The following is a 22,918-nucleotide window of genomic DNA, read 5'->3' on the forward strand; positions in this document are numbered from 1 at the left end:
AAAAATTTCGTATCGATCCGAACCGGCCGATATACTCGTACCGAGCTGGACTGACGGAAAATCGGGACGGTTCGGCCAGAAAAAGCGGTATACCGGAGGAGGAAGAGGAAAAGAGAGGAAGAGAGAGAGGAGAGGGAGAGGGAGCAGATGCTGTCGGAGGTCGGCGGTAGCCCGCTGCGGCACCGGAGGGCTGTGGAAGTCTTCACGGCTCGACTGTTGCTCGATAGGGCTTTTAAACGAGCGAGAAAGAGAGAGGAGGGGAGTGACGTATCGGAGGGAGGCGTAGCTGACGGAGGGGCCGCTGAAGTTTGTCGGATGGTGGAAACTGCACAGATGGAGCCGCAACTGCGGAACAGGGGCTGTCGTCCTGTTCCTTCATCTTTTTTTAAAAATGATGATGAATAGTGAAGCCGATAAATCCATTGTCGGCTTCGCTTTTTGAATTTTTTTAAAAAAAAGTCAATAGTGAAGCCGGTAATGGGTTTGCCGGCTTCACTTAAGTGAAGCCGGCCAACTAATTATTGGCTTCATGCTTTTTTGAATTAAGTGAAGCCGGCCAACCAATTACTGGCTTCATGCTTTTTTGAATTTTTTTAAAAAAATACCTGTTGCCCCTTTCATGCCCGTGGCGCCGCATGCATGGAGTGCACCGTCCGACGGCCATGGCGGCCAGTCAGAGGCTGTTTGACGGCCTCTCTGACGGCTTTCCTTTCCGCCTTTTCTTTCTTCCCCTCTCTCTCTCTTTCTTTTTCTCTTTTCCTCCCGATTCGCTTTTTTTGCCTATGTCGGTTCGCATCGGTCCGGTTTGATACAGATCTATACCACCCCCTATCGTCGGCTAGTCGGCACGGGTTCCGATATCGAGTCCGTGAATCTTGGCCTAAACCTTTTATTTGCTTGGTTTTCTGAATATTGCTAATAGTTGTATCTAGTAAATGGGGGAAATGTCTCTCCTAGTAGATTCCCACTACATTCTTTGAGGCCATCTGCATACTTATGCAACTTTAAAAGAATTACTATATTAGTTATGTATGTGGCCTAAGATAACTTAAAAGAAGATCATGTTTATTGTGCCTCTGTCTTTTACGAGCCCATGCAATGTGTACCTTGTCGCATTAACATTTGACATGCATTGACATAAGGTGGTGTTTGGTGCATCGTCAGACAATCTGGATTGTCAGTAATGTGGATTGCCAGTAATATGGATTACTAGTAATGTTGATTACTGTGTTTGGTACATGTAAGTAATATTGCAGTAAAATTACTAGAAATCTTGATTGACATGTTTGTATGCAATCACATTATCGAGAATATGAAATCAAATTTTCAAAATATCCCTGAGTCAAATCTATTAAAAATTCATATACTATGGCTTATACTCAACATCATCCTAGCGTTGTAGCTGCTTGGCAGCAATATGCTTGACCGCCGACCTACACCTCTACCATAGCCACTGATCCTCGTCGCTGCCCCTGCTATAGTCGCAGACCATCACCCTCCATTGCCATCGCCACCAACGGATGACCATAATTTTTATTTTTTTATTTAAAATATATTTTATATCATTATATAAAATAATGTTAATTATCGGATATAAAGTCGAATGAAGTAACAATGATTAACCTCCTCTCTTTATATGCCAAGGTCGGATCTCTTGATCGTGGAAGATGGGTTCATGCCTGCATAGACGAGCAAGGAATAGAATCAGATGTGCTCGCCATTGCCTTGGAAGGATAGAATAGAATGGAAATAATAATAGAAAAAGCCTAGTCTTTTCTTTTATTCTTCTTGGCACTAGTAACTAATAAAAACAAACTAGACATCAGCTTGGTTCCCGAACGGAGCACCACTATTTGCGAGAGGGAGAGAGTAGCAGTCGAGCTCCCTCAACCTGAGGAGAAGGTAGAGTAGAATCCCACTGGCACCGTGGCAGATGGGCATCGCCCCGAGCCAGCACCCCGCCAGATTAATCAGCCCCACGTTCATCGACACCACCGCCGCTGACACCTCCCACTCGAGGAAGAGGTCGGCAGAGAGCTTGCACAAGGCGATCACTGAGATGAGCACCGAGAGGGGGATCTGCGGGATTTGTCGAAGCGAAGCTTCCAGTCATCCCATGTCATCCTCACGATTTGGAGCTTTGAAGACCTGAATCTGAGGTCTTCGATGATGGATGGGTCTTGAATGAAGTAGAGGACCAGTCCTAACAAGAGTAGCAATAGCATGGCAGGGATCCTTTGAGGAAGGGATGCATGACCTCCTCCAGTAGCGGCCATGAGGGCGACGGGAGGAGCTGTGAGGAGGGGATTCGAATCGTCGTTGTTGATCTTGATTCTCATCGTCCCTGTCAGAGCCGGTGATAAGGATGACGAAGATGAGGGTGGATAGGGCAAGGAGGCCGTCGAGGTCGAGCCAGGTGTGGGGGTCGTCGGACTTGGTGGCTGCGAAGTCCTGGTCGTAGCAGATGTATCTGATGGCGGAGAAGGCAAAGGAGAGGCCTTGGGAGAACTGGACCCCACAGACGACGGCAGCGGTGGAGAGATCGGTGGCCATGATCTTCGGGATGGAGAGGGGTGTGGGTACTTTTGTCTAAAGTTTTATTGCAAGATTGCTAAAGAAGTGGTAATTTGAATAGCCACCCTTCCCTAAGGCAATGTGGATTACCTCTTATGAGGTAATATAGATTGCCAAGGCAATCTAGATTGCCATCCAAAAAGCATATCAAACACAGCAATCTGGTGGGTCCATTTTAAATTGCTGGCCATCTGGATAGATGGCCAGCTACCAAACGCAACCTAAAAATTAACATGCTGAGACAAATAGGAAAGGATTCCCCACCATCCCCCAAGTCTAGGTTACTTTCAATTGTGTACAATGCGGAAAAAAAGGAATTTTTTGAACACTTAAATATAGTTATTGTATAGTTATTTCAAAGAAACTATGTCTCAAATTCTAAAGTAAAAAAGGTTTTCTAATGTATATTATTATTTTTTGGGGGTGTAGAGTTATATGGTCATAAAAGATAACAAATGAACGAATAATACAAAGCGAGCTGAGAGGACAATTTACCTTTCATCAATCGTCATACTGCTTTGATTCATTGCAGTATATTGGTTGATATTTTATATATCAGTGAATGACACGCACCTCTTGTATTATGCTAGCTTTCTTGTGCGCTATGAGTCAATTTTACTAAATTTGTCTTCTTTCTCCACCTCCTCCTCCTTTTCGATAAATATATATCTGAAAATCTTATACCCCTTGTTGTCAATGAAGACTGTACGTCTAAATTTACTCATGAGCTTTGTTGGTGGCATGAAAGCCACTATCTCCAAGGTGGAGAAAATGGATGGCTACACCTCTTAATAGGATAGTCTGTAGTCTCCTTTGGTATTAACAATGTTACTAGCATTAATATTTAATACCACATAGAATCAGGGAACTAGTTTACGAAGTGATCATCAATTTAAAGTTTTATCACACAAAATTGACCTGGCCAAGTATTGTCTTTTCTTTTTTTCAAGGGGCATGGAACTACCAGTTACATGAATAATGAATGCATTATGGAAATCCAGATGTGCTTAATATCTTTTGCATGCATTCCTAAGAAATGGTTATTCAGGTTAGGTGTTGGCAACATTTTATAACTATTAAGGCATGTCGACTTTGCAAACCTGCTGGGCCTCTCCTCCTCGTGATTCCAGATGATCAACTGCCATATCAGTGGTAATTTTATTCTCGATCCTAGTACTGCGCTGAAGGGATATACGTTGATAAAGTGAAAGCATTGAATTTTTGAAAATTTTAAACAAATTCATTACAAGGGAACCTTTTTCCAAAAGCAAAATGTTGTGCATTAAACAAAACTTGCCTTTAAACTTTCAGTTTTTGTAGTCTAGCGTTGAAAAATCATTACTTTCAAGGGGAATCCCTAAATTTATGCTGGGTAGTTATTTGATTTTTACTGAAGATATTTTGAAACGGCTTGCAGTTATTATAATGCCTGTAATTATCATTTGGATAATGAATATCTTTATTCTGGTATTGTAAAGTTGTAGAAACATCATTTCAAAAACCACCAAAACAGGATGGTATGACAAATATTATGCCTTTCTAGCATGAAACCAGCATTAATATGGGTGCTGAGTGTCAAAATAGCCATGCAAGTGTGTATTGGCCCATACTGGGGGAACTGAACTGACCATACTGGTCGGTACTGATGACTTTTCAATTTTTAAAAGCTGTCAGTTTTGTACGTACTGTTCCTGCTGTTACAGTATGGTCACAGTGGAAAAATGGTAGATGCTTCAGTACCGATATTTAAAATCTTTTGTAGAAATAAGGTACTTGATGAATCTCTATCAGATTCCTTTCATGTTACATGAGACCATGACTTCAAATTAGATCACTGTTATACTCTTATCTGGAGCTTCAATTGTAGGAGAGAAGATTGGTACTGTTTCCACAGTGAAAATGCTACTCAATAGGTTGACATCCAGTTGGTCAATAAGGTTTTGATGAGGCTCAGTTTCTCCATATGCAAATGAAAAATAATATCTTCTAAAGTTGATTTCATTCGCATGATATGGATAGCTAGTGCTTGCTTTGTTTATACTTGTATTGGTTTTCTGGGAAGTCGAGCTGTTCATCCTCAAAGAAGGAAGGCGAAATTTTTAAGCAGATGATATTTTAACTACTTTAATGTTATTTATATTATTGAACTTGGTGCATTTTCCCCTCATTTATTTGTGCTAACAGCTCATTCAGCATTATTAATCCTGTTTCTTTTGACTTGTCCCTCATGTCATTCTTTCTGTGAATGTGATTTGCATGAAAGATGTCTCTTTTGGTGGCAAGAAACGAAAGGGAAAGTGCTCAAATTGCTTTACGCCCAAAAGTTTCTTGGGGCAGTTCAGGCATTGCTGGAACTGTGCAAATTCAGTGCACTGATCTCTGCACCTCTGGTGGTGATAGGTAAACACATCTTCTGTCTTCCTTTGTAATACTTCTGAAATTCTGGTATTATGTTTTTGTTTTTGTTTTTTTTTTTTTAACTCCACATATAGAACATTGCTTATAATTCTGTGGCAGTTTGGTAATTTCTAAATACTTCTGAAAATCCTTTTTTTTTTTACTCCATTATAATTTTGTGGCAGATTGGTGGCCGGGCAATCTGTGACTCTGCGGCGTGTGGTACCTATCTTAGGTGTGCCTGATGCTCTTGTACCTCTTGATCTACCAGTCTGTCAGATTAACCTACTTCCTGGGTACTGTTACACAAAAAGAAATTGATTTTTTTATAGAAGCATTGATGCGCAGGTGATATATTATTTCAAATTGTTTCTCTTTCTCCATTAGTAATGTTTCCAATTTCATTTTTGCAGAGAAACAACATCTATCTGGCTCTCAGTTGATGTCCCTGCTGGACAACCACCTGGCCAATATGAAGGGCAAATTTTCATTACTGCTGTGAGGGCAGATGCAGAGTGAGAAGCTATCTATCCTCACTTAAATATCTTCCTATTAAATGACAGTTGCAATTATTGTATGCCTTTCCAATGACTTTCTTTTTCAATCATGTGCAACGATCTTGATTACGCTGCTTATCATTGTACTCATAATACCTGCTTAAGTTGAAGATCTTTTTCATTGCAGATCTTCATCAAATTCTGTAGCTAAAGCCGAGAAGTATCAATTATACAGAGAACTAAAAAACTGCCTTGATGTAATCGAAGCAGTGAATGGAAAACCTTTCGAGGAAGTGGTAACTATCTGAACTTAATGATGCAATTTTCTATGATTTTACCCATGGTATTTCGTACTAACTCGAACCGGCCGGTACATCCCATACCATACTATACCGATGGGGAATTGATCTGTTTTATGCCGGATTTTCAGAAAATAACCTGAACCGGATCGAATCGGTCAGTTCAGAACGGTATCGGCCTAAACCACCCGATATCGAATGGTTTGGTCCAGTTCGGTACGGTTTGGGGCTGGTTCGGTTCGATTTTCTTTTTTTTTTTTTGTTGCTGTTGGATGGGATTTTTTAATGTTTGGTACGGTATGGTAAGGTATCGTTTTGGCCGGCAATCGGCATGGGTTCCGATACTGAGTCCGCGAACCTTGATTCTACCTAATAGTATCATGCATTTTATAACTTGTTTATCACGTGTAGGTGGAAAGAGCAAGATCTGCTACTTCAACTTTAAGGAGAATTCTTCTGTCACCAACATTCCAAGAGTATTATGAGGAAAATGGCTCAAGTGACATGATGGATGAAGATAATTTGATCAGCATATCAATCCGTTTGAAACTTAGTGTTACAGTCTGGAATTTCACTCTTCCATCAACACCATCTCTTCCTGCTGTATTTGGTGTATCCTTCCAATTTTCTCTTCCTGTGCTCATAAGACTGGATATGTCAGCTTCATAAGAAATTGTTTCAACATATTGCGTATCTGTATGTATGATCTGGATTCCATTCATGGCATTGATGGTGGTCGATGCAAAGTATACATACTGTTATCATTTTTTTTTTTTTTGAGGTATGAATGATGTGAATCGGTTAGGATTGTTACTATTCTCTTGGCTATTGTAAAACCTTGAAGTACCTGTTTGGGAAGATTCCATGGGATCCAGAGAGGGAGAGGGAAAGGGGGAGGGAAAAAGCGAAGCGGTTGTGGGGCCTGATCACCATGGGATTCCCAAGCAGGCCCAAAATCTTGATTTTTAGCCTTAAAGATCATTTCATTTTCTGGATCCTTGAAATTCAGAGGGTTCTTATCATTTTAGTTAAGTAAATCTGAATCCATTATCACTTATTTTGAAACAGAATTCTTGAACGTAGGCAAGAAGTTAATGAATGCACTGTATACCAGACCCTTTTTAAATCTGGATAACTTGCCGTATCTTCTTAATGGACCTCAAATAGAAAAAGGGTGCATATATGATACCCAGCATCTATCGGCTCTTCTCACCTACATTCATGTTTCAAGCACAACTCCTTCTAGGCTTTCGAAGTGGCAATCCATACCTCAACTGAACTAGTTACCGTTCCTGTTCATTGTGAAATTACATTTTCCTTTTGTTTAATGGTCTTCAAATTATTACTCTCTAGCATTTTTGGGCTAGTGGAATATCTGATTTCTTTTTTAAATATTCATAGAATACAGAGATAGTGATATTTGTCTAGAGCTGACAATTTACATGATTTTTTTTATTTTATTTTAATAGCTTCAAATATCGACAATTTTGGTCCAATTTTTGACTATAAAGTAGATATCTGAAACCGTGATTGAGGATCGCTTTGGTCTGGAACATGGGAGTGAAGACTGGTATGATGCATTGGATCAACACTTTAAGTGGCTTCTTCAGTATAGAATCAGTCCGTATTTTTGCAGATGGGGTGATAGCATGCGAGTGTTAACTTATACCTGCCCCTGGCCAGGTAAATTGGCTATGTCAATTGAAACATGGCTTTAAGGTTAAGTTTGATTGTTTTTGTTTTTTGGAAAAAAAAAGAAATACACATTGTTGTTTTTTCTTAAAAGTGTCATAGTACTAGCATCTAATCTTCTTTTTCCTTTATTTCTATTTCTGCACAGCTGATCATCCAAGATCTGATGAATATTTTTCGGATTCAAGATTAGCAGCATATGCTGTTCCTTATGCTCCCATTCTTACATGGTATAACAGCAGTTAACTCATGTGCAACAATGATTTGTCATGTTCATTGGTTAGTTTAACAAGCTACCATGGGTATATTCACTTGCAACAGTAGCGACACAGCAAAAGATTCTTTGCGCAAAGAGGTGGAGATCTTGAAGTCGAAGAGCCATTGGCAAAAAGCTTACTTCTACTTGTGGGATGAGGTATGAGTATGCTTTAGAAGATTGCCTTGATGCAGTTCATTTTATGGCCTCCTAATGCAGCTTGAGTTGCATGATTTTAAATCCAGTCCTGGAAGAATGCAGCAGTCATTTTATTTTATTTTTTTCTTTTCTGCAAAGCTGATAATCATAGGCATGATGATCATTATCTTGATATTCCTTTTCCACATACATTTTCTGCTTTTTTTGCACCTGTCATGTTGTTACTTTCTGATGGGTAACACATATGCTTAACTTTTCAGCCTTTGAACTTGGAGCAGTATGATTTGATTCGCAGCATGTCTGGTGAGATACGAGCTTATGCACCTGATGCCCGTGTGCTAACCACTTACTATTGTGGTAAGAATTGAAACTGCTTGTGTGCAACTAATTTGGCATTAGAATTGCAATTTTGTGGTTAAGTAATGTGGTATCCATATCCTCTGCGGTGGTAGGAGTATTCAGGTGTCTTAACTTTGATTGAGATATCATCACTTCTTGAAGCAGATTGATAAGAGAAAATAAACCAATCTTACTTGTGTAGAAGTTACTCCACTAAACAGTAGATAAACAGTTAATTACAGCAAAGTATGGAGGCAGAACAAGTTCGAAACAATAAAGAAGACAACTTTCCCACTAGTTATCATGATTAAATGTCAACTTAGAGCACAGATCAAGTATTTCCTCGGATCCATGATGGTTCCTAAGTTCTGGAGCTTCATAGCTCAGAAAAGAAATAGAAAACACTGGTAGAATGCTGAGCGCTTGTGCCTGACGCAGAGCTAGGGGGATTGGAAGGTGTTGCAGAGTCGACTCCTTAAAACTCTCACTTCAAATGCTTGAAACCCTAGCCAGGAGAGCAGCAGCTCTGGATATATAAATAACAGCTGAAAAGTCCCCTTAAAGAACCCTCAAGTTCCCTTTTAAAGTTAAAGGCTTCTTGGAGAAGCTTCACATCTCAAAAGTTTAACCTCTCACCTAACCCCACCCAACACCTTATGCCTCTTTCCAAAAACCCCACAACATACTTCCAGGAGAAGGCTAGGAATTCGCATTCAGGTTATGTAGCAGCCCATGTATTGTTGACAGTGGGATTTGTGATCTTTAACATTTTAGTTGGGGTCAGTGAAGTAGATGAGGTCAGGGAGTTAGACAACGAGCATTAATTTGCCACAAAACTATATACATGGTTAGTCAATCTTCTTCCTGGAGGAGGGTAACACATGATAGTTATGTGTAAGTTTTATGAGCAGAGTGAAGCACATTGTGAGGTTTCAATGGGGTAAATTTTGTTGGTCCCATGAAAGCAGGGCATTCTGAGCATATATATTTTAAAGAAAATTAAGTTAGTAACACTAATGCAAAGTACTACTATCTGATTGCTTGGTTGCAATGGACACACAAGGGGCTTGCTTCCTAGAATTAGCTCTTTTTAAACTTGTCAGAGATGAAATCGCTCCTGACAGTTTTTGGTGCCTTCTGGTAAGTTGACGAGGCTAGTGGTGGCATGAAGCTAGACTTCTGACCTTTCAGCTCAGTTTGATGTTAGAACCCTATTGTATCTAATGTTTCTTTTCCTTTTTTGCTTTTTGAGACAGAGAGAGAGAGAGAGCTACCTTTATTTTAATTGATTTTACCCTTTTTCTGTTTTTTTGGGCAGGGGGGTTGGGGTTGGGGGGACATGGCTATCAGTGCATTCTTGGCGAACTTCCTATTTGAATGCTTGATGAGCATGTCAGGGTTAGCAATGTAAGCAGGTCCTACTTGGCAAGATCAATCCCACAGGCCTAATAAATTCATTGAGCTTGGATTTGGGTTTGGGTTTTAATAATAGACTTCAATCTCAGTTGAATTTCATAATGATACACTCTACAATCTCTAAATATACTTCAGACATTGTTTTCATTTTTTTATTTAAATTTTCTTCGATGGCTTTGCTTTCATCATAAAACAGTACAATGTTAAAGTGGTTAATTCAATTTTGGATGTTCATGTTTGCAATATCATTTCGATCTTTATCACTGAATGGTTCCCACTTAACAAAAACTAGTACTGTGGCTTTTATCTAAAATTCATATTTTAAATTTTTATCTGAATCCAACAGATGTTACTTATAAACGCAGTTCGTGAGTATGAAGTGTATATGATGATACAGATGAATTTTTTATGAGCATCACAACCGGTATCTCCGCTGGTAGGCTTTAGGCACCCATCTCTCCAAGTGAGAGGTGTTGGTCTCAGGTTCAAACCTGAGCGGTGGCAAATAACCACTGTTTGTGTGTGTGTGTGTGAGAGAGAGAGAGAGTATAAAAAATGCAACTTTTTATTTACATTACTTATTAGTCTATCGATTTGGATATGGCCAAGTTTCAAAACCAACTTGATACCATTTTCTGATGGCCTTGCCTAAATGGCAGGCTATCTACCTCCATTGCAATCTCATATAGTGATAATACCAAATAATAAAAAGGTCAGTGGTGTGTCCTAGAATACTAGTGAAAGATGCCAAACATTTTTTTTTTTTTTTTTTTTCAATTTTTTGATGCCAAATCTTCAGGTTTGTTACATAGAGTTGCAATTTAGGCATAGATAGCCAAAGAGCTGGTGGGGTTGCTCTCAACTCCTCAACCATGTTTTCTGTTTCTGATCCGAATCTGTGCTACAACGCTTTCCATGGTATTATCCCAATAATATGCATGATAAATGCTTGTTGAACACGTTTCAATTTCTTATTAAAGGTGGCAAACCTCTGCTTCTATTTCAGTACCTGTGGTTGATTTTTTTTTTTTTCCTCAAGTGAAGCAGTTCTTGGCAAACTTAAAGGCCTAAAAAATCAATACCTTTTCATCAAAATGATATTCAGTCGTTTTGAGCAGTTTTAAGCAAAATGCATTCAACTGAGGCTTGATTTATCTTTTTGCCTTTAACTGTTTGCTAGAGTCTAGTGAAGTGTCCAATTCCACCATGTCGCCTTATATTCAGAAAATGTTGGCACGCTACCAATATTCTTTTTGCAATGATTGGTTATTCAGCATCCAACATGGATGACTAGAATGATGCATTGGGCACCACTACAAGCCAATGGTTCCACATCACAATTGCTACAAAGCACAGCATAGGATTAATAAAATATTTAACACATATCTGTAAGTTTCTACATCAAGTACCTAGGATATGCATTCTTTCTTTCTTTCATTTTTAGTAGATTTTGATATGCATTCTTCACTTTCCGTCAAAAAGAAAAAGAAGATATGTATTCTTCACTTGGTGAACTGCTGCATAGTTTGCAGTATTGTTTAAAATCAACAAACTTGTCTCAGTCTCTTGCTTGTTGATAGCCCCAGTTGTTTAATTTCTTCCTTTCTATACCTGTGGGATCATGAGTGCAATTTAAATGTGTTTATATCATGCATGATACCCTAGTGGCATAACATCATCAGAGCCAAAAAATTTTAGTCCTTATGGCTATTAGAAAATTAAATATTTTTCTTTTTTCTGTACTGATTGTACTAGTTCTGTTAGCAACCAAATGAAATATTTAGGCTTGGTATTTTTTTTACCTTTTTTTGTAGAAGCCTTTGGAGACAGAAAATCTGTTTCCATTTTTTTCAGGTTTCTTATAATAGAAAATATGTTCGGTTTCCCTTTCTCTATTTTTTAAAATAATAAGAGCCCATTCTTTGGTGGGTGAATATTATCATAATTATAATATAATTATGATATATATTATATAACCAGAAAAATCTACCTGAAATTATTATAATAATTATAATATAATCAGAACAAGGAAGAAATATTTTATTTATGATTTTTGAATATTATTTTAGTTATTATAATATTTTATATTGTTATATTATAATTATAATATTATATAACATTTTATATAGTAATAATTATTTATGATTATTTTTATGGTAATATATTATGTCATTATATATTTTTAAGTATTATTATACCATAATAATTATGTTATTATTATATTATATTTTAGTATATATTATTACAACAATATAATATAATATTATAATATATATATTCTTATTATAATATTATTATAACTATTGTAATGTAAAGGTGTACATTAATGTAATTATAATATCTCCTTAACAATTATATAATAATTATATTTACTACTTATGATATTATAATAATGGCTAATAGTTACTATAACTACAATATATAAAAATACAAATTATTAATTATAATCACAATATCTTATTATATATTTAATAATATTATTATATTATTTGATAATCATTATAGTAATCATCATTATGGTTATAATATTAATATAATTATATATTATATGAATTATATAATAATATTATAGTTAATTTTATATAATTATTTTAATTATATAATGATAATATATATCCTAATTATTCTATAGTATTATTTGGTTAGTTATTATTATATATTATTTATAATAATATAATGTAATATATAATATGATATCTCATATATAAATATACATAATATAAAAAATATATTATAGTATTATATATAGTATTATATATTATTGTTGGTTATAATATATATTAAATTATATATGGCAGAATGGCTGTGCTGAGATTGAGAGGTTGGGTAGAGTGATGGGAGGGCTAAAAAAACCTACTTTAAAAAAAGTGGAAGTGAAAAAATTTTACTTCCACCTTTTCAGAAAAAATGAAAGTTATTATATAAAAGAAACAGAAATAGGATAACCAAACATGTTTTCTGCATTGGATTCCATGTTTCTGTTTTTTAACAAAAGAAAAAAGAGATACCAGATGTGGCCTTAGGAAACTGTTTCAGGATTGTTTTTTAAGGTTCTAGCTCTTGAAGTGCTCTTTCAGCTGTTGTACCCATATGGCGACTGGATTTCTTCCCATTTGTAATTGGATTTTTGATGTACATGCTGTTTCCTTTGAGCAAATGCGGTTTCAACTTTTCTTCCCTTTGTCGATTTCGACCAAGATGAGAAAATGTCATGTCTAGATATCCATTCATGGCCACTTGGCATTCATTGTTTTAGAGGTATAAAATATCTAATTTTAGCTCCTCTTAGGCAAGGGAATAGGTATGGTCTAGCTGGTGTTCATATCATTCTGGACAAATTCTAAACCTGGAAACCTTAGGCTCAAGCTGTGCATCCATATGCAACATCTCAATCTCTAGATTGTTGCCTATTACTTTTTCTGACAAGTAATAATCTAACCTTTTTTTTGTTGACTATTTTGTTGGTAGGTCAATCATTATATTTATTTGACCTATGAAGTTCCTTTGATGTCCTATAGTTCTTTTATCTCAAAAATGTCTTAAATGAGAAGGATCTCTTATTGACTTCCACTTGGATGTGGTTTGCTGAATTAGTCTTTATTTGATCTGTCTTGTATTCAAAACTTGGAGAGTTTTTGCTTGAGCAACGTAAATGTCTGTTTGTAGCTTGTTGCAGCTTGATAGATTGTTGAGCTTTCCATCATCTAGGTTCTTCAAAGCTGAGAGGTTATACTAAAATTGATGTGATCGGTATGACACGGCACCTCAGTTTGGGCAGGTACGATGGCTGTTCAAATCAAATTGCAGATCCAGTTATGACGAAGAAACATATATAAGAAAGAAACATATTTGAAAAAAGATAATGAACTCACTGTTTAAATTCAAGAAAGAGAAATAGAAGAGTATTTATGAGTAAAAAGAAAAGAACACACTGCTACAAAAACAAAAAACTGCATTTGCAATTAACGTTTTTCCATCATGTACTTTGAATAGTAGAAGGTTGACCATGGTATGTATCTAAACAATAAATTGAAAGTTGAAACATTATAGAGTGAAGCTTTGACCATTTGGAACAAATCTGGATGATTTGTGCATTCTTTTCCTTCTTTTTGTTCTTTATGCCATAGCCACTTGCCAGAATTGCTCCACAGTCTATCTATCCTATCGATCAAGAAGCTTCGTGCATACAAAGACAATGATGCATGACTCAGTAGCCTTTGATTAATGAAAATTGATATGAAGTAGTCAAGTAGTTAACCGATTCCTATCTCGTCTCAAGATTATGAGCATTCCAAGTTATAAGCTTGCAGCCTTACTGTATCTTTTCTAGTATCCGACTCTTGATGAATTATAAATTAAAAAAAAAAAGAATGCTGTAATTGGTCATATCAGATGATTACTTCCACCAATTTCATTATGGTGTTTTTGTAGTACACTTTTTAAAGTTTCATTAGAGACCGTTGCAATGATATAAATACCAGAATTAATCCACACTAGATTATTATATCATCCGGAATATGGCTCGAACATGATTGGTCTATACGCAAGGGTATCAACGAGTCGGGTTTTGGTCATATCTGCAGCCAAATATGAAATATATTTATTAGATCCAAACCCAACCCCATTTGAAACTCTACACATACCCAATACTTAATCCAACAGTGGTCAGGTATCAGGTTGGAATTGGGTGATCAACAAGTTATTTTGCTATACTTTGACTATTTTCTAAATTATTTAATTTACCTGAAATGCCATCTTATGAACTACAAAACCTAAAATACAAAAATATAAAAAATATAGCTAAAAGGGAACATCCATTGAACTATTATTCTTGTTACCTAAGCATCCACACCAAGGAATGCTGTACTGCCCCGAACCACTTGGTTTGGGATATATTGAGCCATATCAGAGGCCAACCAGCACGGTTTCGTCCCTCAGTTTGAGAAATCTGGTGAGAGGGAAGGGGGGAGGGGAGAGAAGCCCTTGATTCCCCTATTTCGAGCGAAACAAGGGCTGGGGGCCCTTTTTTATTTTATAGTTTGAAATGGAGTGCACAAGTGCTGCCGACTTTGCCTTTTTTTTTAATTGTTTTTTTGACTTCACTTAAGTGAAGTCAGCAGCACTTGCTGACTTCATTTCGAACATATAAAATTAAAAAAGGCCCCCGGCACCTATTTCATTCGATTAGGGGAATTGAGGGCTTCTGGCTCTCCATCTGCCTATCTCTTCCCCCCTCCCTTACCTCTCTCCCTCCAATCCTCCCTCCTCCCCTGCTCCCTCCCTTTCTTTTCCTTTTGAAATTGGAAAATAAAAAAAGGGGCCCTGGCCCCGCTTTTGTTCAAAACAAGGGAACCGAAGGCTTGCATCGCTCCATCTGCCTCTCTCTCCCTGTCCCTTCCTCTCTCTTTTCTTCTCTCTCCTTTACCCTCTCCTCCCTTACCAGCTCCCCCTTTATCAGTATCTGCAAATTAGCATGGCAAATTATCGTACCATTGGCCAACCGATATGGGTGCCGGTACCGGTACCGGTACCGCATACCTTAATCCATACAATCAACAGTCATGAATAATGAAAAAGATCCTAGTAATCAAGATCGGCACAAGTGTTAAATCACAGTATATATATTACAAAAAGCCTACAACAAGTGACATGGGTAGGAATTTGGTGGAACTAGATGGGTTACAGTTACACTTCTATCAGCTTGATTTTTTCTTTATGCTTAAGAAAATGATAAATATGCATATGCACATACAATGTATATGTGTTTTTATGTATTCATGTGAGCATGTATATATTATGTTTGTATGTGTGAATGTAAGCAGGGTTGTGTTTTGCATATGGATCCCCAAACGTGACACAATAAGACTCTGGTTTTAGTTTTGGAATTCAAACCTAACCTTAGCTTATTGGATTTGTTTTTAATATCCAAACCCTATGTTTATGCTCGGTTTTGTACTGAGTTTGTGGGTTATCAAACTCCATTGACACCCCTGTTTGTACATGAAGTTTACACATATTATTTCCAAATTATTCGAATATTCATAAAAAGGTTCCATTCACCATCCTTTATGAGCTTTTCAGTGAAATTAATGAATTTTGAATTAATGTGAAATTGCACATAAATTGTTTTATACAATTTATTTGCATTTGAAAATAGGATGAATATTGGAGGAGTGATTTGAAATCACAAGTTCATGATTTCATTCCTTGGTACTAGTGGTGGAAATTGGAAGCCTTATTTTTTTATATATAAAATAAAATTTCATAAAATAATAATAAAAAAAGATGAGTTTAAAAGGTTAGTAGAAAATTCTCTGTTGACTTTAGTAGAGATGTAAATTTATAAGCGTGCCCTTCTCATTAATATATATACACTACTTATATGTCATGAAGACATGTCAAGAGGCACTAAGTAGTACTGCATTTGCTAATATAAGGAGTGCATTTATATGTTCTTATATGATAGCAGAACTCAAATATCACATTCAAATTATGTACGATCATTTTTAACATTCTAAATATCATCTAATGGTTCAGATTCCAATATAAATAAATTGTCTCCATGTATGTATCTCCTACCTGCCAATTTTTTGGCTGCCAAACTTTAAAACCATGGTGAATTTTACCCAAATATACATGTACCAGAACATTGGCTGTACACTTTTTTTTTCTTTTATGACTGAATTTTATATCTAAACCTCATTATACCCAAACATTCACTTTTATCATATTTTTGCCGTATGTCAGATGACTGTTGTCTGGAAAGAGAACTGACAGTTTGATAGATTCAACAAAGAAAGATCTGATAATTTCAGGCTACTAACACCTAAGATTGTAAATATTGATGCCTCAAAATTATATGTGAACTCTCCAGATAATTATATTATAAATTTTATGAGCAATTAATTTGGTTTCTGCCTTTTTTTATAAGTATATTCAAACTTCATGTTGGGTGATGACTGATGAAATAGATATATCACTTTATTCCTATAAGAGATGAAGAAGATGGAAAGTGAAGAGAGCAGAGGATAAATTTTGGCAAAATATTTATGATTAACTCAACCTATGTCTATTATTCTCTATAAAAGAATCTGGAATCTGGCAGTTGAGCATAAGTGAAATTGTTCCTTCACACTTAAATTTATTTGCATGTGTTTATTCTTGGTATATGAATCAATGGAATTGAATAGTTACTGCATACAAGAGAAATAGTATTTATTTATTTAAATTTTCTTGGATGTGTGTTATAGCTTTCTTACATACTTTTGCCATATGCTTTATTAATTCCATGATCAGTTTTCCCTCCAATGATTTTTCTTAAGTTACATACCGTATCTGTTCCAACATTTCAGCAATTTCTCATAAATAATATGTAATGTTTATGTTAATAACAACCTTGTAGAATTAAATGAGGGCAATAACTTAGCTTGGTCCTTTTCTTTTGTTTTTTTTAATCTCCTCATTTTTTTTTTGCATGTGCTTTTTGATGTTAGTATAGTTGCTTAAAATGTTTATTCTTCCTAAAGCTTGAGGATACTGCATATCATTCTTCATCAGAAAATACATTTGTATTAATGTCATTTCTTTATGATTGCTTTTGATGTAGGCCCTAGTGATGCACATCTTGGTTCCAGTACTTTTGAGGCCTTTGTCAAAGTTCCAAACCTGTTACGTCCTCATACCCAAATATTTTGCACAAGGTACTTGTCTTGGATCTCTCCCTTTTTTCCCTCTAAGGTTTGTAGTAATTTCTTCAAAACCTTGCCTATGGCCATGTTAACACGTATCTCTAATGACACAATTAAATGCTTTTGGCTGGAGTCTTACCCCTATTAGTCATTAAACTTTTGGATTAATCAGAAGGAACAACCACAAAATAAATTACCATAACAATAACCTTCAACTATAGGGGAAAATACTTCTCTCCCTCCCAAAGATGATGGGCACCTCTCCGTCTACTAATGATTCTTGAGCTTGATATAAATCTATCTCATGTAGTGATTGCCTATTATTTTTGAACCTGACTTTCTAGGTAATTTTTTTCCAAACTTTTGTCCATTAGGCACTAGCTACTCATAGAAGTGCAATGGACCGCCTGCTTTTTTCCCATTCTGAACCATTATGGAAGCAAGATAAACTGAACATCGCACGGCGTACAATTTGGAGTGGCAAGTCCCAATCAATTTTCTAGAAGGATTTTCAGATATGTGATATTTTGGGATTAAATGTTCAAGTTGACTAAAACCATGCATCAAATCTTTGGAAAAATCAAACTCTAAGCATGAACAATGAAATGTTACTGATGTTTGGTTATTTTTTTTAGTATTAGCAGCTCTTGGTGCTTGTAAGTCACCTGAATATACAAGTATGTTTTGTTTCCTTTTTTAAAAAAAGGAACAACAACACTTGTTAGTGGCCCTTGCACTGCAAGGAAAATAATTGTCTGGGGAAAGCTTATTCAGTATACATTTGAAGCCCACTTATATAGAACATGATTTACAGCTTGACTAGTTGCCTTGAATTCTAGTTTGACTTGTTAAAGTATATTATAGATCTGACGTATTGATGGGACAAGGTTTCTTTGTCATGCTTTGATTAATTTTTTTTAAAGCAAATTCAATATCAATTTTCATACAAGTTTTAAATGGAATAGTTAAACCATTATTAGTGTTAGTATCTTTTTGAGAATAATTAATACATATAAAAATAAAAAAAAGCAAAATGTTGTAGAATGCATATTAAACATATCTGACATCAGTTTAGAACATGAGATGTTTTTAGGTTTGTGGTTTTAACATATTTAGATTAAAAATATTTAAAATTTTAGAAAGCCAATCAAAACCAAGAAAAATTTAAAATAATAAAACGTAAGTTCCAAACATATCGCTCGAGAACATTGTAAAAAAGAACAAAACAATTTTAAAACATATTTATTTGATTTTATATTATAATATTATTGCTTGCTGACAATCTAATACATAAAATTATGTATGTATGTATGTATCAGTATGTATGTATGTATAGATAGATATACATATATACACATACATACATACATACATACATACATATATATATACACACACACACACACACAAACACACACACACACACACACACATATAGATATATACATATACATATACATATATACATATAGATATATAGATATATACATATAGATATATAGATATATACATATATATATATATATGTATGCATGCATACGTATATATATATGTATGCATGCATACGTATATATATATATGTATGCATGCATACGTATATATATATATGTATGCATGCATACATATATATATATATATATATATATATATATATATATATATATATAGAGAGAGAGAGAGAGAGAGAGAGAGAGAGAGTAACATGTATTTTGAGGTGTAATTGAAACTAATATTATAATTGAGGTGGCTTAGTACCAGAGCTATTATCTTGAGTCTCAACTCAAACAAGAACCAAATATAGTGCGAAGGTTGATTGTGGATAGCAATAGATGAAAATGATTCTAAAAGGAACAACTGACGTTTTGATTTCCAAAATTACTTAAAAGCAATTCTTCATCAAAGTTGTTTTTACTGTTATATGTAGGATATAGGTAATCATTTTGAAATTTAAGAAAATGCCACCCAGTTCTCAATTTTATTAAAAAATATTGCTACAGGCCAACCTATCCCCCATAAGCAATATCCTCCTCTCAACTTATGTAAATTAAGAAAATAATCCAACATAGAGCCAAGAGGTTTGGTGGTTGATTTCGTGCAAATTATTTTCATATAACTTGAATAAAAATAAATTTTTTGGAGTATTATCACTGAAACTTTCTATTTAGTTCCTCGTTGGTAGAAGGATTCCAAGGGTTTGGCAAAAGACAACTATAGATGGTTAAGATGGGGAAGTGACAAAGCGGAGAAAAGTAGAGTAAGTGGGGGAGTAGGTGGAGGTGGACAAAGTTAAGGGGTTGAGGGAGGGAAAGGTAAGAGGGAAGGGGAGGGGGAGGTAAAGTAGAGGATGGAAGAAAGAGGAGGCTATTGAAGGAGAGAAGGGGAGATTGAGGAGGCAATGAAGATGAGATGGAAGTTCCCTTTTTTTTTTTGATTTGGGAGAGTGTTGACAAAGGATGGAGATTTGGTTCTAGGTTAGGTTTGAAATTTTGTTAAAGGACTCTTTTTTTTTTTTTTTGTTTGCATATTAGACCAAGCTTACACTTTATTTTCATATTAACCCAACCCAACAAGGATAAGTATACTTTGCTCCAATAAAACCCTAGGTTAAGATTATCAACCGATCATTGAACAACAATTATTTTAAGTGCTACAATGGACTTGTTTTAAAGAGTATGAACAAATTATGCTTCCATTCTTCCTCCACCATGAGCCAACAATGCTCCACTGCTATAGGGAGCACCCAACATTGTTGTTGCCTCCTCCCCATCCCCTTCTTCCTCCTCCTCTTTTACTTCTATGAGAAGTCAAGGATGTCCCACCACCATTGCGCCGTTGTCGCCGCTGTCCCCACCTCCCTACTCTCCCCTTCCTCTATTTTTTGTTGAGCTAGTTACATCCAACCGCATAGGAGCTGCCCCCCCCCCCCACCAATCACTGCTACTCCCTCCCTCCCTCCCTTCTTTGGTCTTCCTTCTCTTGTGCTACCTTGGTGATGCCTCATCACCATGGGGTTCCTTGCACCATCATCATTGCCCCCTCCCCACTGTCTGCCTACTATTGTTCCTCCCCTTCTTGCTCTACCTCTGATAAGCCGATGATGCCCCACCCCATGGGAACTGCCCTCACCATCATTGCAGCCCTTTCCATGCTTTCCTCCTCTTCGCGCTCCCATTGTTCCTCCTCTTCCTCCATGATCAACTAACAATGCCCCACCATTGGAGGAGCCACCTCTAACATTGTTGCCGCCCCTCCCTCCTGCCCTCCTTCCCCTCCACTTCCTACCTCCACAATGAGCTGACAATGCCCATAATTGATGCGGCCCTTTTGTCACTACCCCTTCAACCCCCTTGCGGTTCTTTTTCCTCTATCTTTGCAACAAGCTGACGACACCCACCATTGTAGAGGCTGCCCCACCATTGCCGCCTCCCCATCCTGTCGTCCTCCTCCCCCTCCCCCTCCCCCTCCTTGCCTTCTTCCTATTCTTCTCGTCTTTCTTAGAGGAAGTTAACTAGAGGACAGAGAGTCATTTTTCTCCTAGTTACTTTGAACATGGACCACGATTAATTAGTGGAGCAGAACAACAAAGGGTATTGTTGGTGATAAAGCATAAGCTTATTTGGGTTAATTTGTAAGTATGTGTAAGAGGGGATTTAATATGTAGTAAAGTATAAAGTGTGTAATATGCAAAAAATCCTTCAGTAAATTGATTTTGAGAAAAACATGAGTCCCAGATATCTCATGTTATACAACATAGGTTGTACGAGATACTTGGTTTATCTGAACATGTTTCGACATCTTATGAAACGAGTTCACAAAACATAATAAAATCACATTTTACAAAGTCTTCCTGTTTAGTTAGATGTTGCAATTGATGGTTCTCAACCAGATTTCTCAACAATCCAATTTCCTTCCACGATATGATATGGGAAAAATTGTTGATTTACAGTAATATCCATTGATTCATTGGCAGAAGCAGCTCTTTCAAAAGCAGGAATAGGAATATTGGTTGTCACAATCCTCTAGTTACTAATCAACTGCAAAGCTGGCAACTCACAAGCGAGCAAGTCAACCTCTGTCATACCTTCAGCACAGTTTATTAATGAAACTGACTCCACTTGCTCCTATTAACCAATAACTGTAATAGGCCTCGCATATGCCAATCATAACTGAAATCATCAAAATTGATCTGTTTTTCCTAAATCCAATTGAAATCCTAAGCTTGGGTTGTTTTGGGGATCAAAATCAGCCAAAGCATCTTGATCAATATTGTTTGTATTTTGTAACTTTGAACCTTAGTATTAGGGCACTAACACTTAAAGTCTGTAAGTTGAAACTCTTAGTAGCAGAACAACACTAAGGGTGATGCACCTGCTTTGGGATCTTGTTGGAAACTTGTCCCTGCACCTGCTTCCAAAAGCTTTTCCTTATTCATTTTTTTTAAACTAACCTGCTTCACCGTATCTGCATCGAATCCCCTCCAGCACCTACACCTACTTCAGGTAAATAAGTTGAAACCATGATTTGGTGGATGCATGATGAAATTCTGCATATTGTATTAAGATCCAAGACACACTTGCTCAGGTAAGAAATGTTGATTTGTTTACAATAACATAATGAATTGATTACTAACTTTTTGCAGTGAGTGGGTTCTTGGCAATCGAGAGGACTTGGTAAAGGATATTGTTGACGAATTACAGCCAGATAATGGTGAGGTGAGGATATATGCAATTTGATCTTCATTGTTGGCATGTTTGATTATCATTTTAGGTTTTGTCTTATGACCTGGAACATTGTTTTATTTTTGTTTATCTAGGTTCCAGACTTTCTTGTATGCTTTCTTTTGTTGTTGGTGGTTTGACCAACATTAAATCTTGATGCTATAGAGGCATTAATGTCCATTATGTTGAGTTCCTCTTTCATATTTGGAGCATCTTTCTGTCCTTATGGTAGGTAATTTATTTGTCACAATTTATTTGAATGAAGAAACAAGGAGGTCAAAGAAAATGTGTTGATTAAAAAAAAAAAAATATAGTTATTGGGATTTGTTTAGTTGTTTGGTGGTTATTGTACTTGAGATATATAATATTTAACAAAATGAATTCTGAACAAAGTTTTAGCCATGGCATCATCAGCTAGATGTTTATCTTAGTGATTTGCTAATCAAAATCTAACAAGTACATAATGAGATAAAAGGGCAAAGAATCATTTAATTGATGATTTATATGTCAGAAGTCCAATAAAAATCAGAATGAGAGGGTCTGATGTGATGCTTTGAGAACTATTTTAGGTTATTAAGATTTTATTTCCTTTTTGCAATATGTCACCAACCCAAGGAACTTTCTAAGCAAAAAATCATGAATTATCTGAATTTCAGGCTGCATGATGCATGTGTCTAGGTTGGCTTCAGAAAGTGTGGATGTTAAGCAATTAAAATGTTGATGCTTTTTGAAATGGTCATTGTATTTCTTCAATTCATCCTATGATATTTGTTTTTTTTTTCCTCTAAGTTTGGTTAAGGATATCAAGAAATAATTATGTGGGTTGATGGATGTGGACTTTGAGGTTACTGTCTATAAGCTTGATACGGGAGATTATAGATGT

At 36.1% G+C, this 22,918-nt stretch overlaps 1 protein-coding gene and 1 pseudogene across 2 annotated transcripts in view; one reads left to right on the forward strand and one right to left on the reverse strand.

The window, feature by feature from the left end:
* The window catches only part of LOC105032341 (uncharacterized), a 42,447-nt gene that overhangs the window by 13,521 nt on the left and 6,008 nt on the right, over positions 1 to 22,918 (forward strand). For both annotated transcript variants that reach the window (XM_010906772.4, XM_029260994.2), the window contains 11 exons: positions 4,838 to 4,974; positions 5,157 to 5,267; positions 5,385 to 5,486; positions 5,656 to 5,764; positions 6,179 to 6,379; positions 7,282 to 7,450; positions 7,608 to 7,689; positions 7,781 to 7,874; positions 8,135 to 8,231; positions 17,236 to 17,329; positions 21,957 to 22,029. In XM_010906772.4, coding sequence (XP_010905074.1) covers positions 4,838 to 4,974; positions 5,157 to 5,267; positions 5,385 to 5,486; positions 5,656 to 5,764; positions 6,179 to 6,379; positions 7,282 to 7,450; positions 7,608 to 7,689; positions 7,781 to 7,874; positions 8,135 to 8,231; positions 17,236 to 17,329; positions 21,957 to 22,029 — 1,269 coding nt within the window. The remainder of the gene's footprint in view (positions 1 to 4,837; positions 4,975 to 5,156; positions 5,268 to 5,384; positions 5,487 to 5,655; positions 5,765 to 6,178; positions 6,380 to 7,281; positions 7,451 to 7,607; positions 7,690 to 7,780; positions 7,875 to 8,134; positions 8,232 to 17,235; positions 17,330 to 21,956; positions 22,030 to 22,918) is intronic.
* On the reverse strand, positions 1,816 to 2,808 carry LOC140854087 (molybdate transporter 2-like; annotated as a pseudogene).

This window comes from Elaeis guineensis, chromosome 15 (assembly GCF_000442705.2).
Source record: "Elaeis guineensis isolate ETL-2024a chromosome 15, EG11, whole genome shotgun sequence".
Taxonomy (NCBI): Eukaryota; Viridiplantae; Streptophyta; class Magnoliopsida; order Arecales; family Arecaceae; genus Elaeis; species Elaeis guineensis.